This window comes from Pseudochaenichthys georgianus, chromosome 21 (genome assembly GCF_902827115.2).
Source record: "Pseudochaenichthys georgianus chromosome 21, fPseGeo1.2, whole genome shotgun sequence".
NCBI classification, from domain to species: Eukaryota; Metazoa; Chordata; class Actinopteri; order Perciformes; family Channichthyidae; genus Pseudochaenichthys; species Pseudochaenichthys georgianus.
The window spans coordinates 2,229,073-2,244,659 of record NC_047523.1 but is presented as its reverse complement, the minus strand read 5'-3'; the positions used below and the strand labels follow the sequence as shown (position 1 = coordinate 2,244,659).

The following is a 15,587-nucleotide window of genomic DNA, read 5'->3' as shown; positions in this document are numbered from 1 at the left end:
GTATTTGCTTCCCCTGTCGCGAGTCCGGATCACTCAGTGATGATACTATATACCTACATAATCTGTGGAGTCTCAGCTTTAATCGGATATCTTGTATGTGCAGCTACGATAAGTAATAAGGGTACTTTTATCTTGAGTTCTGTGCCAATGTCCGTTAGCATTTTTCGCTCATGGGTCATTTAGATGCATTTTATGAGACTTGTGTTTTGTTTTGGTAAACATGGTTTGTATCGTCAGTTAGCTGAGATTATTTCCGTTAATTTGGTATAACACATTAATAGTTTGTTAAATATTAAGATCCCCTGAGACACAGTATCGTGAACAATGTTTTTTTTACATTACGTTTTTTTTACATTACGTTTTTTATGAATTGAACAACAGAAAAATAATCGTTAGATTAGTCGACTAATCGATCAAATAAACGCCCGATTAATCGTTTTCGAAATAATCGTTTCCCCCCAGCACTAGCGTCCACCATCAATGACCTGACATGGACTCATCACTGAGGACCTGACATGGACTCTTCACTGAGGACCTGACATGGACTGATCACTGAGGACCTGACATAGACTCATCACTGAGGACCTGACATGGACTCTTCACTGAGGACCTGACATGGACTCATCACTGAGGACCTGACATAGACTCATCACTGAGGACCTGACATGGACTCATCACTGAGGACCTGACATGGACTCATCACTGAGGACCTGACATGGACTCATCACTGAGGACCTGACATGGACTCATCACTGAGGACCTGACATGGACTCTTCACACCACCACCATCACCAAAACAGCTCGACAGCAGCTCTTCTTCCTCCGCAGGCTGAGGAGGTTCAATATGGACTCCAGGAGTGGAGTGCACCAGCTGAGCATAAGCTGGGCGTAACTCTACGTCCAACGTAGAACCGAAGGTTAAGACCAAACTAAAGTTATGACTAGTGCACCACTTAGACTTAAGCCCTGTATGCGTTGCGCCCGGGTGTAACTTGTCCGTGATGGAACAAACCCACTGGACATCTATTCAGTGAACTGATAGAGAGGTTTTGTTTTGGCAAACAAGCCCTTTTTGATTGAATCGAGGAGATCTCCCCTCAACTCCAGCACGGATCAGACCCAAACGCTGCGCTCTCCCCAACCTTGCAGGTGCTGATTGCGCTCAGATTCTACGCGAACGGGGCCTTTCAAAAATACTGTGGGAGACATGATTAATGTTCATCGCACAACTGCATGTCGGGCTATAAGACAAGTTTCATTGGCCCTCCAGCACCGCCTTAGGAACTATATTCACCTACCACACAAGAAGAAGCAGCGAAATCCAGGCAAGATCTTTTGTTAAAATCAGGTATACCTGGTATTGTCGGATGCATCGACGGGACTCATGTTCGCATTCAGGCCCCCTCTGAACATGAGTATTTGTATCCATAGAGAGGATCCTGACCTTCTACAGGTGCACCATAGAGAGGATCCTCACCTTCTACAGGTGCTCCATAGAGAGGATCCTGACCTTCTACAGGTGCTCCATAGAGAGGATCCTGACCTTCAACAGGTGCTCCATAGAGAGGATCCTCACCTTCTACAGGTGCTCCATAGAGAGGATCCTGACCTTCTACAGGTGCTCCATAGAGAGGATCCTGACCTTCTACAGGTGCACCATAGAGAGCATCCTGACCTTCTACAGGTGCTCCATAGAGAGGATCCTGACCTTCTACAGGTGCTCCATAGAGAGCATCCTGACCTTCTACAGGTGCTCCATAGAGAGCATCCTGACCTTCTACAGGTGCACCATAGAGAGCATCCTGACATTCTACAGGTGCACCATAGAGAGCATCCTGACATTCTACAGGTGCTCCATAGAGAGGATCCTGATCTTCCACAGGTGCACCATAGAGAGGATCGGGTTGGATCATTTAACTGTCGCGGGCTGCGCCTGGGCAACAGCGCTGCTGATAGGATCCGACGTGTAGTGGTGGACAACTTGCTACAAAAATGTGACATTTTATGCTTGCAAGAAACTTTCTTACCTAAGCAGGACTTGGGAAAGTTGAACTCTCTTAATGACAATTTTCACGGGGCTGGTGAGTCCACTACGGACCTATCTCTGGGAATAGTGAGAGGAAGGATAGCAGGGGGCGTGGCTATCCTGTGGCACAAAAAGCTGGACGCTGTCATTAATGTCACCAGGCTTGAAGTTGACTGGTGTATTGCTGTACAGATCAAAATGAATAACAAGGAGTTTAGCATTCTCAATGTATATACACCATATGAGTCACAGCATAATGAAGATGAATACCTGAACAGACTTGCTTTTATACATTCTTTTATTGTTGATAATCATTCCTCCAGTGTTTATGTAGTGGGTGATATGAATGCTGACATATCAGACAAAAGGTCCTTGTTTGCTAAGCATATGCTACAGTTTTGTGATGATAACAATCTTATATTATCAAGCCAAATACTTCTGCCTACAGATAGCTATTCATATATAAGCGAGGCCTGGCATACAACTTCATGGCTTGACCATTGCATAAGCACTGCTAATGCCCATGACATTGTAAGATCAATTGAGATTGTGTATGAGGCATCAATGTCAGATCACATTCCTTTTATAATGTCACTAGATTGTGATAGTCTCCCTGAGATGTCTCAGGAGGCTAAACATGCCTGTACCACTAAAGTGGACAGGTCCAAGCTCACAAAGGAGGATAGGCTATTGTACTATGGGAGAACTGATGTCCTATTAAGTGATGTATATCTACCCAAAGTGGCAACTCTGTGTGTTGATGTGGGTTGTAATGAAAGCTCTCACCGTGAAGACCTCTGTAACATGTATGATTGTACTGTGGGAGCTGTATGGGAGGCCAGTATACCGTGCTGTACCTACTCTAGGAAGAGACACAACGTCAAGCCAGGGTGGAATACACATGTGGCTGATCAATACGCTGAAGCCAAGAATGCTTTTGGGGCCTGGGTCCAGGCAGGAAGGCCCAGAGAGGGGCCTGTCCTGGATCTCAAAAAGCGTACACATGCTAGATATAAATATGCAGTTCGTTATGTCAACAAACACACAGAAACATTGAGAGCGGACTCGATGGCTGAAAAGCTCCTTCATAATGATGTGACTGGCTTCTGGAAGGAGGTGAGAGCTCTGAACAGGGCCAGTACGTCATTACCGTGTACCATAGAGGGAGTATCTGGAGCCGATAACATAGCCGAGTTGTGGAGGCAACATTACTCTACTATACTTAATTGTGTTAAAAGTGACCCCTACAAAGTTGGTAGTGTTGTGAAAAGTGACACAATGGGAATCACAGCTAAAGAGGTTTATCGAGCAATTGAACAGCTAGCTGATAACAAAGCATGCGGCTCTGACCGAATCACTGCAGAGCACCTTAAACTGGCAAGCCCGAAGGTTGCAGTTCTTCTTGCCATTTGTTTTACCGGCCTCATGACTCATGGTATGTTGCCAGACTCCATGTTGACGGTTACCTTGGTCCCTGTCATTAAGGACAAAGCGGGCAAGGTAGGGAGCTTGGATAACTATAGACCAATTGCTCTGGCCAGTGTGTTATCCAAAGTCCTGGAAAGAATTTTGTTGGATAGACTATGTTCTTATTTATGTACCTCAGATAACCAGTTTGGCTTCAAGGCTAAGCATGGTACTGAGCTATGCATCTATGCTTTGAAGGAAATGGTAGAAACATATAGAAGACAGAATTCCACTGTTCTGATTGGTTTCATTGATGCCTCTAAGGCTTTTGACCGAGTTAACCATCATAAACTGTTTTTAAAATTGAGACAAAGAGGTGTGCCTAACAGTATAATTAGGATCCTGGCTTATTGGTATGCCAACCAGAGCATGCGGATCAAATGGGGGAATGCAGTCTCGGCGCCATTTGGTGTTGGTAATGGAGTCCGCCAGGGGGGGCTCCTCTCACCGAGCCTTTTTAATATCTATATGAATGATCTATCAGATGATTTAAGTGTCTGTAAAACAGGGTGTGTGATTGGTAATGTGATTGTAAACTATCTTATGTATGCCGATGATCTGGCAATTGTTTCTCCGAGCAGTGCTGGTTTTCAACAGTTGCTAAATGTTTGTTCTGATTACGGAGTCAAATTTGACGTTAAATACAATGCTAAGAAGAGCGCTGTAATGATCTGTAGAGCAAAAGGGGATAAGAACCTTTGTTTTCCAACATTCTATCTGTCAGGACAGGTGCTGTCTGTTTGCTGTAACACGAAGTATCTGGGACACATCATCACAGATGAAATGGCTGATGATGATGATGATATGTATAGACAGCGGCGTGTCTTATATATACAAGCCAACATGTTGGCTAGAAAATTCTCTTGGTGTTCAGATGAGGTTAAGGTGAACCTCTTTAGAGCGTATTGCACTCCTCTCTATACTGCCCCCTTGTGGGTCAAGTATAAGAAGGCGAGCCTCCGGAAGCTCCAGGTTGCATATAATGACTGTTTGCGTATACTGCTTAGAAAACCAAGGTGGTGCAGTGCAAGTGAAATGTTCTGTAATGCACGAGTCAACACGTTCCATGCTCTTTTGAGAGGTCTGATGTACAAATTCATCTGTCGATTGAATGTTTCTCATAACTCTGTCATTATGCTGCTTTCAAATCCGTGTCTCAGTGCTGTACGATACCAGTCACCTCTGTGGAAACATTGGTATGGCTGCCTTTTTTTAGTTTGTATTTGAGTGTTGTATGTTTTGTAATAATGGACCAAGAGTCTCTTTAAATAAAGATGATGATGATGATGATCCTCACCTTCTACAGGTGCTCCATAGAGAGGATCCTGACCTTCTACAGGTGCTCCATAGAGAGGATCCTGACCTTCTACAGGTGCTCCATAGAGAGGATCCTGACCTTCTACAGGTGCTCCATAGAGAGGATCCTGACCTTCTACAGGTGCTCCATAGAGAGGATCCTGACCTTCTACAGGTGCTCCATAGAGAGGATCCTGACCTTCTACAGGTGCTCCATAGAGAGTATCCTGACCTCCTGCAGGTGCACCATAGAGAGGATCCTGACCTTCTCCAGGTGCACCATAGAGAGCATCCTGACCTTCTACAGGTGCTCCATAGAGAGGATCCTGACCTTCTACAGGTGCACCATAGAGAGGATCCTGACCTTCTACAGGTGGCCCATAGAGAGGATCCTGACCTTCTACAGGTGCTCCATAGAGAGCATCCTGACCTTCTACAGGTGGCCCATAGAGAGGATCCTGACCTTCTACAGGTGCACCATAGAGAGGATCCTGACCTTCTACAGGTGCACCATAGAGAGGATCCTGACCTTCTACAGGTGCTCCATAGAGAGGATCCTGACCTTCTACAGGTGCTCCATAGAGAGGGTCCTGACCTTCTACAGGTGCTCCATAGAGAGCATCCTGACCTTCTGAACTAAGAACATCCATAACATTCACCTGTTTGCAACTCACATAATATATCATATATACCGATATTCCAATTACAACAAGTCCTCCAACTCATACGACCAAATAGGTTGATTGTTTAAGCACCTTAGATTACGACCCATAGCCACGTTTGAAAGTGTAGCACCTCTAGTGGTCGTGTAAGAAACAACATGCTCCCGTTTATTCACAAATAACCCTCTCTGGAAAATCCTAAATTGTAGGATAGTTTGGCCATTAAAACGCTTTTTGATTAGATTTCTAGCGAGAAGTGTATATTGTACTTTTAGAATCCACGTCCAGTCTCTATGTAGGATATATAGTTTGATAGATCTTACGAAGATGATTTGAGGTATGCGGCAGCCTCCATGTAAAGTTACGGGTTGAAAACAGTATTTCCGGTCTCAACGTTTTCAAAATAAAACCAATGATCAAATGAACATTTAATATTCATTACTAAAGGTACAGCCGAATCATCACAGCGCACAAAACCTATTACCGCCGCAGATGGAGCAAAAAAGGGAGCGTTTGAAAAAAAAAAGGGGGGCGGGTCCGCTCAGTGAAACGATAACAACGAAACATGGAGGAACATAAGTCTGCGTTTAAATTGTGTGTGTGTGTGTGTGTGTGTGTGTGTGTGTGTGTGTGTGTGTGTGTGTGTGTGTGTGTGTGTGGAGGTGTGTGTGGTTAAAACACATCAGCCTGGGCTCGTTAGCCTTTCTAATGATTCTGAAGGTAAACACAGTGAAGGCACTGCACGCTCGTCTTCTCAGAGGCTGAGTTAACCCTCCCGCTGCCTCCTGGCGCTGCAGAGAGTTCATGAAGTGAAGGAGGTGTTCCTTCTATAAAACAGCTGTGGGCATCAGATACTGTGAGAGTCACAGTCATGAATACATAGATCAAGGCAGACTGGTGCACACACTCTCCTGTTTTGCCAATCCGGTGGTTAAACAAATATAGCTCTACACCCCTGGCCGAAATGTCCTTAAAATTAAGTCCGAGTTCGACATTTTAATTAATTAATTCATTCATTGCCTTTCCAACTCCTGTTTTAATTTCACAATAAAGTTAATAGTCATATTATGTTTGATATTATTATGTTTTATTAACTACACCACTGGTTTTTTAAACCCGCGCCGCCTAGTGGTTAAAGCACGTTATTGAATGTTGTTGTTGAATACGTTTTATTTGATGAAAACATTTAAATATTAAGAGTGGCCTACATACACAATTGAACATATCAAGAATATACTGTAGTGATCTCTACAATAAAACAGCTAGTGCAGGACGTCCAAAGATATTAACAGGAGGATGTGCAAAACAGACAAACTAATAAGGCTTTATTTAAACATTAAAGAATACTTTAAGTTAAGGTCTTCTTTTGAATAAGAAAAACACGTTGGGGGTATCTATAGATAAATATGAAGTCTGACAAAGTACTTAACGTTCAATATATTGCATAGTTTATTTTGTCACTTGACAATCACCTTCCTTGAATTTGACTCAGGTGTAACTAAAGTCTGCTTTAAGGGTTGTTTATATTTCACATCATTAATCAGAATCTGCAAAGTAACTAAAATAAATGTAGTGGAGTAAAAATACCAGGTTAACCTCTGAATTGTAGTGGAGTAGAACAAAGTAGTATGCTGCTGTAACAAAAACATTTCCCAACTTGGGATCAATAAAGTATCTTATCTTAAGATGATCGATGGCTACTGCCAAATTTGCAAAATGTGCCTCTGAACCTTGACAAGTGCATGTTTCAGGCTTATCAATGAACAACAGGAGGGGTCACAGACATAAGACCAGCTGTTGAATAAAGCTCTTCTGACCTTAGGTGTCATGTGGGTATATTAATTCACCCATTTATTAATTATATGTTTTACATTTGATAACACCAATGTGTTTCGTATCCCCTAAACCTCCAGGGTGTACACACAACTGGCAACTACTAATTGTGAGAAATACGAATACGTCTTATAAAGAGCCGGGGGCTGGACCCGTCCAATTCCAGTTTTGGAAAGTCTGCCGTGGTTCCATTCCATTTCAAAGAGCTGTTGATGCTCAGCGTAACCTTGTTGCACTGCCACTCCAACATCCAATGACAGGGCTTGATGACTAATCACGGGGTTTGTAAAGCAAGGCGGATGTTGTAGTCCCAAACGATAGCTGGGGATTCTGGGTAATGTAGTGTCTTCGGAAACTGTAGTGTCTAAACTCCTACAAAACTATTTGTTTCTCTGAATCAAAGGTTAAAAACACAAAAGCATTGCACACAATTTAAACCAATCAATATTGTGTGATTAACAAGGATAAACTGATGTGTTTTAGTGGATGAGTAATGCAGATATCACTGTGTAATCATTTGACAGTGAGGGGAATATATCCGGTTTTATTATGAAAACTTTGAGACCGGAAAAACTGTTTTCACCCACGCTAACTTTACATGGAAGCTGCATACACGTTCTCCTGGTGAGACCTCAAATCATCTTCGTAATATCTATCAAACTATAGATCCAACTGGATCTACTGGATGTGGATTCTAAGAGTACAAATACACTTCTCGCTAGAAATCTAATCAAAAAAAGCATTTTAATGGCCAAACTATTCCACAATTTAGGATTTTCCAGAGAGGGTTATTTGTGAATAAACGGGAGCATGTTGTTTCTTACACGACCACTAGAGGTGCTACACTTTAAAACGTGGCTATGGGTCATAATCTAAGGTGCTTAAACAATTGACCTATTTGGTCGTTTTTTGTAGGAGGACAGGCTGTTCACTTACTGTATATAGACTATTCTGCACAGTTTCTATCATATTCTGTTTCTATTATATTCTATTTTCTTTTATTTACTTGCATTATTGTATCTGTTTTATTGTGTTGCAGTGTTGGAGGAGCCTGGGACCTCAGATTTTCATTGTCATATCTACAACGTAGCTATATGCACACATGACAATAAAAGCCTTGAAACCTTGAAACCATACGTTCATTTGCATACTCCATCTATTTTCTCTCGCATCTTGAATAATGAGAGTTTCATCTCTTAGTGAAATGCAGTTATATTTCACACAGGCTCCGCCCTCTACTGGACTCTATGGGTACTACTCTCTATCATGCTGTGCGTGCTTTCACCTACTGAGTTTACGTAAACGTAGCCGGCCAATCGGGGCGAGCCTACCTGAATGCGCGCGCAGGCCCACAGTATATAAAGGCGGCTACACCCGCCGCCCACTATCCTTTTTCTCTTCATACGAGCTGACAACCGAAGAGTTAAACGAACGAAGATTAGAAGATGAGAATGAAAAATGGACTCACCATTACTGGAAGCTCGGCCATGCACCTGCCCTGGTTTGATCGCGGGCGCCGGTCTCCACCACCTCTGCTTAGAGTGTTTTGGGGACCAGGATATGGCCGAGGCGGTGCCATTCACGTCGCCATTCCAGCGGGGCGGATGGCTCCGTTTGCCGTTGTCGGGCACTTCCGGTTCCGGTCCATGGAGATCCACCGCCCTAGGTGATGACCATGGCGGCGGAGCGCAGCTGCTCCCAGCGGGCAGCAGGCTGGGCAGGGAGCTGAAAACAGCTCTGCCACGCTACCGCGTGACAAGGCGACTGCAAATAAACACAGGTGTGTTGGGCATCTCGCTCATTGCTGGAGATGCCCCTACCTCACCAGATCAGAGCGATTATTTGTAGCTTGATCGTGGCCGCCGCCGTTGTCTGCCGTGTGATATCCCGGTGAGGGATCACGCCGCATGGCACTTTCCAAAAGGACCGTGTTGTTGATCTCCCGGGCCGGGAGCCCCCGTGGTTACGGAAGGGCTCTTTGGATCGATCTCCTTGGTTACGTGGGTGAGGAGTAGTCGCAGCGTGGCTGCTTCTTGCTCATCCCCAGAGGAAATAACACTCACACTCCCCCTCTGTAAACTCCGGTGTAGGAGCCAGCAGGTGGGCGCGTGCACGTGTGGGATTAAACCAAAGTGCTGTCAAAACACTGTGCGGGTTCAAGAGAGAGTGATGTGTGTGTGAGAAACGCATTCAGTGAAAACGATTGCATTTATCCCAGAGTAACGGCCCGTCCACACTACAGCTTCAAAAAAATCTTGGAGCTGGGCGTGTCTGAAGCTTGGGGATTTTATTCGAGCACCGCGACCAACAACCAATCACATGAATGTCCCGCCCCGGACATACAAAGCAAAAAACCCCGGTTCTTCTCCACTATTAAGATGGACTTTTATTAATCCCTCGTGGGGAAATTGTTTCTCTGCATTTGACCCATCCTAGTGTTAGGAGCAGTGTGCTGCCATTTTGAACGGCGCCCGGGGAGCAGTGTGGGGAACGGTGCCTTGCTCAGGGACACCTCGGTAGCACTTGGTCTTGCCGGGACTTGAACTGGTGACCTTCCAGTTGCCAAGCCAAGTCCCTATCGATTTCGCCACCACCGCCCTCTATTGCTAAAATGGATGCCGGTGTTGTAGCAAGGGTAAGTAGGGCAAGAAGATTCACACGTGTGTGTGCAAGGTTGCATAAAGTGTATACATTGTCTCGCAGGAAGCCATTTAGTGTGCGTCGTTGTTGGGTACATCCTATACTCCGAAAACGTTTGCAACGGGGGGAATACCACGTTCTGGTCCAAGAGCTCTGTCTGGATGACGACCTCTTTCAGAAGTACTTCAGGATGAGCAAAGACGTGTTCGACGAGTTGCTTGGAAAAGTGGGTCCACTGATTACAAAGGCTGACACCCATCTGCGTTTGTCAATCGGACACGCCGAGCGACTCGCCATCTGCCTACGGTACGTTTTGTGTATTTCTACTTCTTTCATCTGACTCTGTATAGAAGGAGAGAGAATGCATGCATGAAGTCTGTGATTTAGTTCAGATGGATAACATTAATTACGATAGCTAGGTAAACACAGTATGTGGGGGGGGTGTGTGTGGTCTGTGTGTGTGGGGGGTGATCTGTGTGTGTGTCTGTGATCTGTGTGTGTGTCTGTGGTCTGTGTGTGTGTCTGTGATCAATGTGTGGTCTGTGTGTGGGGGGGGGGATCTGTGATTAATGTGTGTCTGTGATCTGTGTGTGTGTCTGTGGTCTGTGTGTGTGATCAATGTGTGATCTGTGTGTGGGGGGGGATCTGTGTGTGTGTGTGATCAATGTGTGATCTGTGTGTTGGGGGGGATTTGTGTGTGTGATCAATGTGTGATCTGTGTGTGGGGGGGATCTGTGTGTGTGTGTCTGTGATCAATGTGTGTCTGTGATCTGTGTGTGTGTGTGTGGGGTCTGAATAAATATATTTTTTAAATCATGTATATATCTTTTTTCTCAGGTACCTGGCAACCGGTGACTCGTACAGGACCATAGCATTCAGCTATCGGGTTGGGCATGCAACAGTGGCTGTCATCGTGAAGGAGGTTGCGGGTGCCATCTGGACCGCGCTGGTCGAGGAGACCATGTCGGTACCACAGACGGAGGACTGGAGAGCCATCGCTGCTGGGTTCCAGGAGCGCTGGAACTTTCCGAATTGCATTGGTGCCATTGATGGGAAGCACGTGGTGATCCAGGCTCCGGCAAATTCTGGGTCCCTGTACTTCAACTACAAGTCCACCCACTCCTTGGTACTGCTGGCTGTCGTGGACGCCCAGTACCTCTTCAGGATAGTGGATGCCCAGTACCTCTTCAGGGTCGTGGATGCCCAGTACCTCTTCAGGGTCGTGGATGCCCAGTACCTCTTCAGGGTCGTGGATGCCCAGTACCTCTTCAGGGTAGTGGATGTCGGAGGTTTTGGAAGGAGCAGCGGCGGTGGGAGCCTGAGGAATTCTGCATTTGGAGAGCGCCTCAGAGATGGCAGTCTGCAGCTACCACCTGACACCGTCATCCCAGGAGCAGAGCGGCTGGGCCTTCTTCCCCATGTGTTTGTTGGAGATGAGGCTTTTCCGCTGATGGACAACCTGCTGCGTCCGTTCCCTGGACGTCAGCTCACCCGTGAAAGGAGGATCTTCAATTACCGCCTCAGCCGGGCCAGGTTGGTTGTTTAATGTGCGTTTGGCATCCTCTCATCCCAGTGGAGAATGTTCCAGCGTGTCATCACCACCAGCCCGGAGGTAGCAGAGTTGTGTGTGAAGGCCGCCTGTGTGTTGCACAACTTCCTCCGCAGGAGGATGATAGGAAGGCCATCACGCACACCTATCGCAGAGTCCACGGGTGAAGCTACTCCAACCCTGTGTGATGCACCGAGGATGGGCTCCAACAACGCCACACGCAGATCCATCCAACTGCGGGAGACCTTCAGCTCCTATCTGAATGAGGAGGGGGCAGTGCCATGGCAGCAGAACGTGGTGTAGGGTCACCATTGTCTCCAAACCAAAAGCTCTTTTAAGAGCTACCCATTTTCTTTAAAAAGCAAATATTCCAAATGAGCCATTTTAAAATCAACCATTCCTAATAAACATGTTTCCTGAATTGATATTATGATATGACTAACAACCTTTTTCCTTCAGTCCTGTTTTTAGTGATACAAATTACAACAGGTTTTCACCTGAACAATTACAGAAGAAAGCACATTATATATCGACATACATGAAGCTTCTGGTATGTTGCAACTGACAAACCACATGAACAAGTCAAGACACAGTATAGCCATACCATACTTTAAATAACTTTTATTTATGTAATGTTGTGAGTGAAGTCTGTGAGTGTAAAACATGTCATGTGGATCAGTATCAGTATGTAATTAATGAATTCTCCAGCTCTGCTGCCTCCAGGACCGCCTTGTGTATGGTCAATCTGAGCCTCAGCCTATTTCTCCTGCTGTTCAGCCTCATGGTGGGCAAGAGACTCCGGAAAAAGAGCAGGTCTTCGTATATCCAGCAAAAGCACGGTCAAAAGCAGATTCTCCTCAAAGGGGGACATCTCCCTTCCCCTTCTCTTTTCCCCCCGGATTGCGACTCTCGCCTGTGCTGGCTGACTGACTGGCTGACTGGCCGGCTGACTGGCTGGCTGACTGGCCGGCTGACTGGCTGGCTGACTAGCAGGCTGACTGGCACCTGGTTGGCTTTCCATGCTGTCATCCAGGCTCTCTTCCAGGCTGTCTTCCTCTTCCTCTTCTATGGATGTGGACGGAGGCAGGGCTTGCCGGGGGAAATTGCTGGACGTCTCGCGGTCAAGCATGAATGGCTTTAAAAAGCTCATGATTGCCGCGAGACGCCAGGGCTTAGATCCCCCGGAAGGCCCTGCCCCGCTCCTTTTCCCTTCCTTCTCCAATAGCCTCTCCTTCCTGTATCGGTCCCTGAGGGACTTCCACCGCTTTTTGCACACTTCCTCTAATAAAATGAAATGAAAGAATACAGTTAATTTCTTGAATTTAAGAAAATGATTCCTCCATTAATGAAAACCAAATCCCTTTATCACTGTCAATTGCATAAAAGGTTTTACAGGTCACACTTGATCAGAAACAGGTTTATTGCCAGGTAGCTTTGCACATACTAGGAATTTGACTTGATGTCATGGTGCATACATAAAAAACAAGAAATCTAATATAAAACACAAAATGTTTTACACCATAATAAAATACAGTTAAATTGCAAAAAGATACAAATTAAATAAAGCAGTAATTTACATGGAAATAGAATGCATTTTTGCATATATATATATATATATATATATATATATATATAAAACTAAGAAATGTGAAAGCAGAATATGAGCAGAAAGGAGTATGACATTGTGTGCATTAATGTAATGCAATATAGTCTATGATGTGGCAGAGGTAAAGTGTCAGCAGATGATGAACATTTATGTGATTAATGTCTATTAATGGCTATTTTATGCTAAATATAGTGGCTAATGGCTATGCTTGCTAGCTATGTTAACACTACGTAAACTGGATATAAAATCCCCAAACAGGCGAAAACCTACCAGTTTCACCCACTGTCTCTGCCACCTCCCTCCATGCCTGGTTCCTCCGGTTTGTATCCCGGTAGGTGAAGAGGGTCTGGTCATACAAAACCGGGTGATTTGCTACGGCGATAATCAGTTTCTCCTCCATCTTTTTTTGAAATATAGAAATGAATGGCGGGATATCTCTCCCAGCTTAGACACGGTTTGATTGGCTACGGCTTGAGCTGTCAGATTTTCCGAAACGGGATTTGATTGGCTGGCGCTGGCTACTCCGGCGTCTCCGGCGGAGACGGACCGCTATGCTACCCACAATTCAGTTCGGCGAAAAAGCGAGGCAACGTGACGTCACCCCATTCAAAGTGAATGGGCAGATTGAAGCTGTCGACGCTGTCGACGCTGTCGACGCTGTAGTGTGGACGGGCCGTAAGTCATCTCTCTCCACATTTCCCACATTTCACCATAATGTCCGTTTCAAAGAGACGGCATTAGGACAGAGCCGCGGTGCGTTCTGTGTCAGCCCCCCATGGGTCAAACTTCCTTTTATGGAGGGTTTGACGGCGGAGTGGGCCACCAGAGAGTACCACAGCCTCATAGCTGCGGCTCCGCCTGTGGTTATATGACTAGGGTTACAATACGTAACCCCCTGTTTCATTTAGGTGAATATTCAGAATTTTGTTTGCTTGCACTCTGACCGTACCAAATGGATGTGACAGACATGCAGCTCAATTATTCAGCTACGTTTGAGTTGCTGACGGAACATTTATTTTTTATTTTATCAAGTCTTACTTTCATGCTAGATATTTCACTATTTCTATCCCCCCCACCAAGATTCAGAGGATATGCAACATAAACTACGCAAGGAAAATAAGAAGGAATATAAAAAGTCTAATAATATAAAATAATCATTGTTAAAGAAAGGAAAATATATATATATATTAATAAAGATACATTGTTTGTGGTCGACACTGGCATGCCAAAAAACAAGCAGGAGGGAAGCAGAACAATGTTTCTTAGCTTAGAACATTTGACGTTAAGGAGAGGTTGTAAAATCATTGCTAAGCTGAGCTCATAATACTGTCCTGCAACTTAATACAACATGACATGATAAGAAGGCGGCTGTAAGTGGGCACCGTCCAATCGGATGTAGAGAGGTTCGATGTCCACCCCTGTATGTTAGTCATGCATGTGTCAGCAAACTGGCATTATTGTCTGACCTTCAAACACTAATTTATTCTGAATGATAAACAGTTTTTAATGAACCATTAGGAATGTCTTGAAGTCTTTGATGCACTGACCGCCCTCTTTCACCTTTCAGTATTTTCCTCTGCATTAACACTTTTGTCCTTTAATGTAGCATTGTAAAATACAGCAGACACAGTGGAACAGACAGTGATTTGTGTTCAGCATCACCAGATCCAATAGTCCACCTTTACTAAGAGGGACTTCTTCAACTACATCATTTGTCAGAAATGTGAATCCTTTTTTTTTAATTTAAAACACGCTGCTGGCATTGAAAAGGGCCAGTGAATTAACTATCTAAAAAGTCTAAAAACATAATATTTTACTGTTAGTCAACAACAGTTAAACTTTGCCTTTCAACACATTTAACATCCGGCAGTAAACATAAAACCTATGCGTATAGATTCAGTAATAATACATATTTTTCAGAGGTGGATGAAATTACATTTAAATAAGGATAGTTGTAAGGTACCCTTTCTTTAATGAATATGTTCATTATTTATGTATTTACACATCCTCTCCACATTACAGAATATAATACAACTGTAATTGAGTTGTTTAAAATGGTTGGATTGTTACTCAGCCAAAGGATTGTCTTCCCTGCTGATAAGATAACTGCCATCAGAGACAGAGAACCCAGCTCTCTGACACAATGATATCTGCGGACCATTCTTGTGATGAAGAACAGGGTCAAATTCAGGGACACATTTCACTGTTTAAAGTGGAGTTCCTCCGGTTTCCAAATAGTTGATCAGCAGTTATTTTATGAAAACTTAACCCTGGATGGTTTTCGACGCACCGCGGCGCGCACCACAGCGAGATGATATCTCTTATTGTTGTCAAAAGTACATTTGTGGAACTCAATACTTCAAATGACAAGCTTCCCCGTATAATATGTAATCCTGTGACGTGTTGATAAAGAGAAGCGTCCTTACCTGAGCTGAGGGAGAGCAGCAGCAGAGTGAAGACGCCGAGCAGCCGCATGGTGCGCTGATGTCCCCGGGAGCAGGACCATGA

At 44.6% G+C, this 15,587-nt stretch overlaps 1 protein-coding gene across 1 annotated transcript in view; it reads right to left on the bottom strand.

The window, feature by feature from the left end:
* Positions 1 to 15,587, bottom strand: part of LOC117466886 (ly6/PLAUR domain-containing protein 1-like) — a 45,240-nt gene extending 29,653 nt beyond the window's left edge. Inside the window, exon 1 of the mRNA XM_034110375.1 lies at positions 15,506 to 15,587. Within this exon, the coding sequence (XP_033966266.1) occupies positions 15,506 to 15,554 (49 nt within the window). The 5' untranslated portion in view covers positions 15,555 to 15,587. The remainder of the gene's footprint in view (positions 1 to 15,505) is intronic.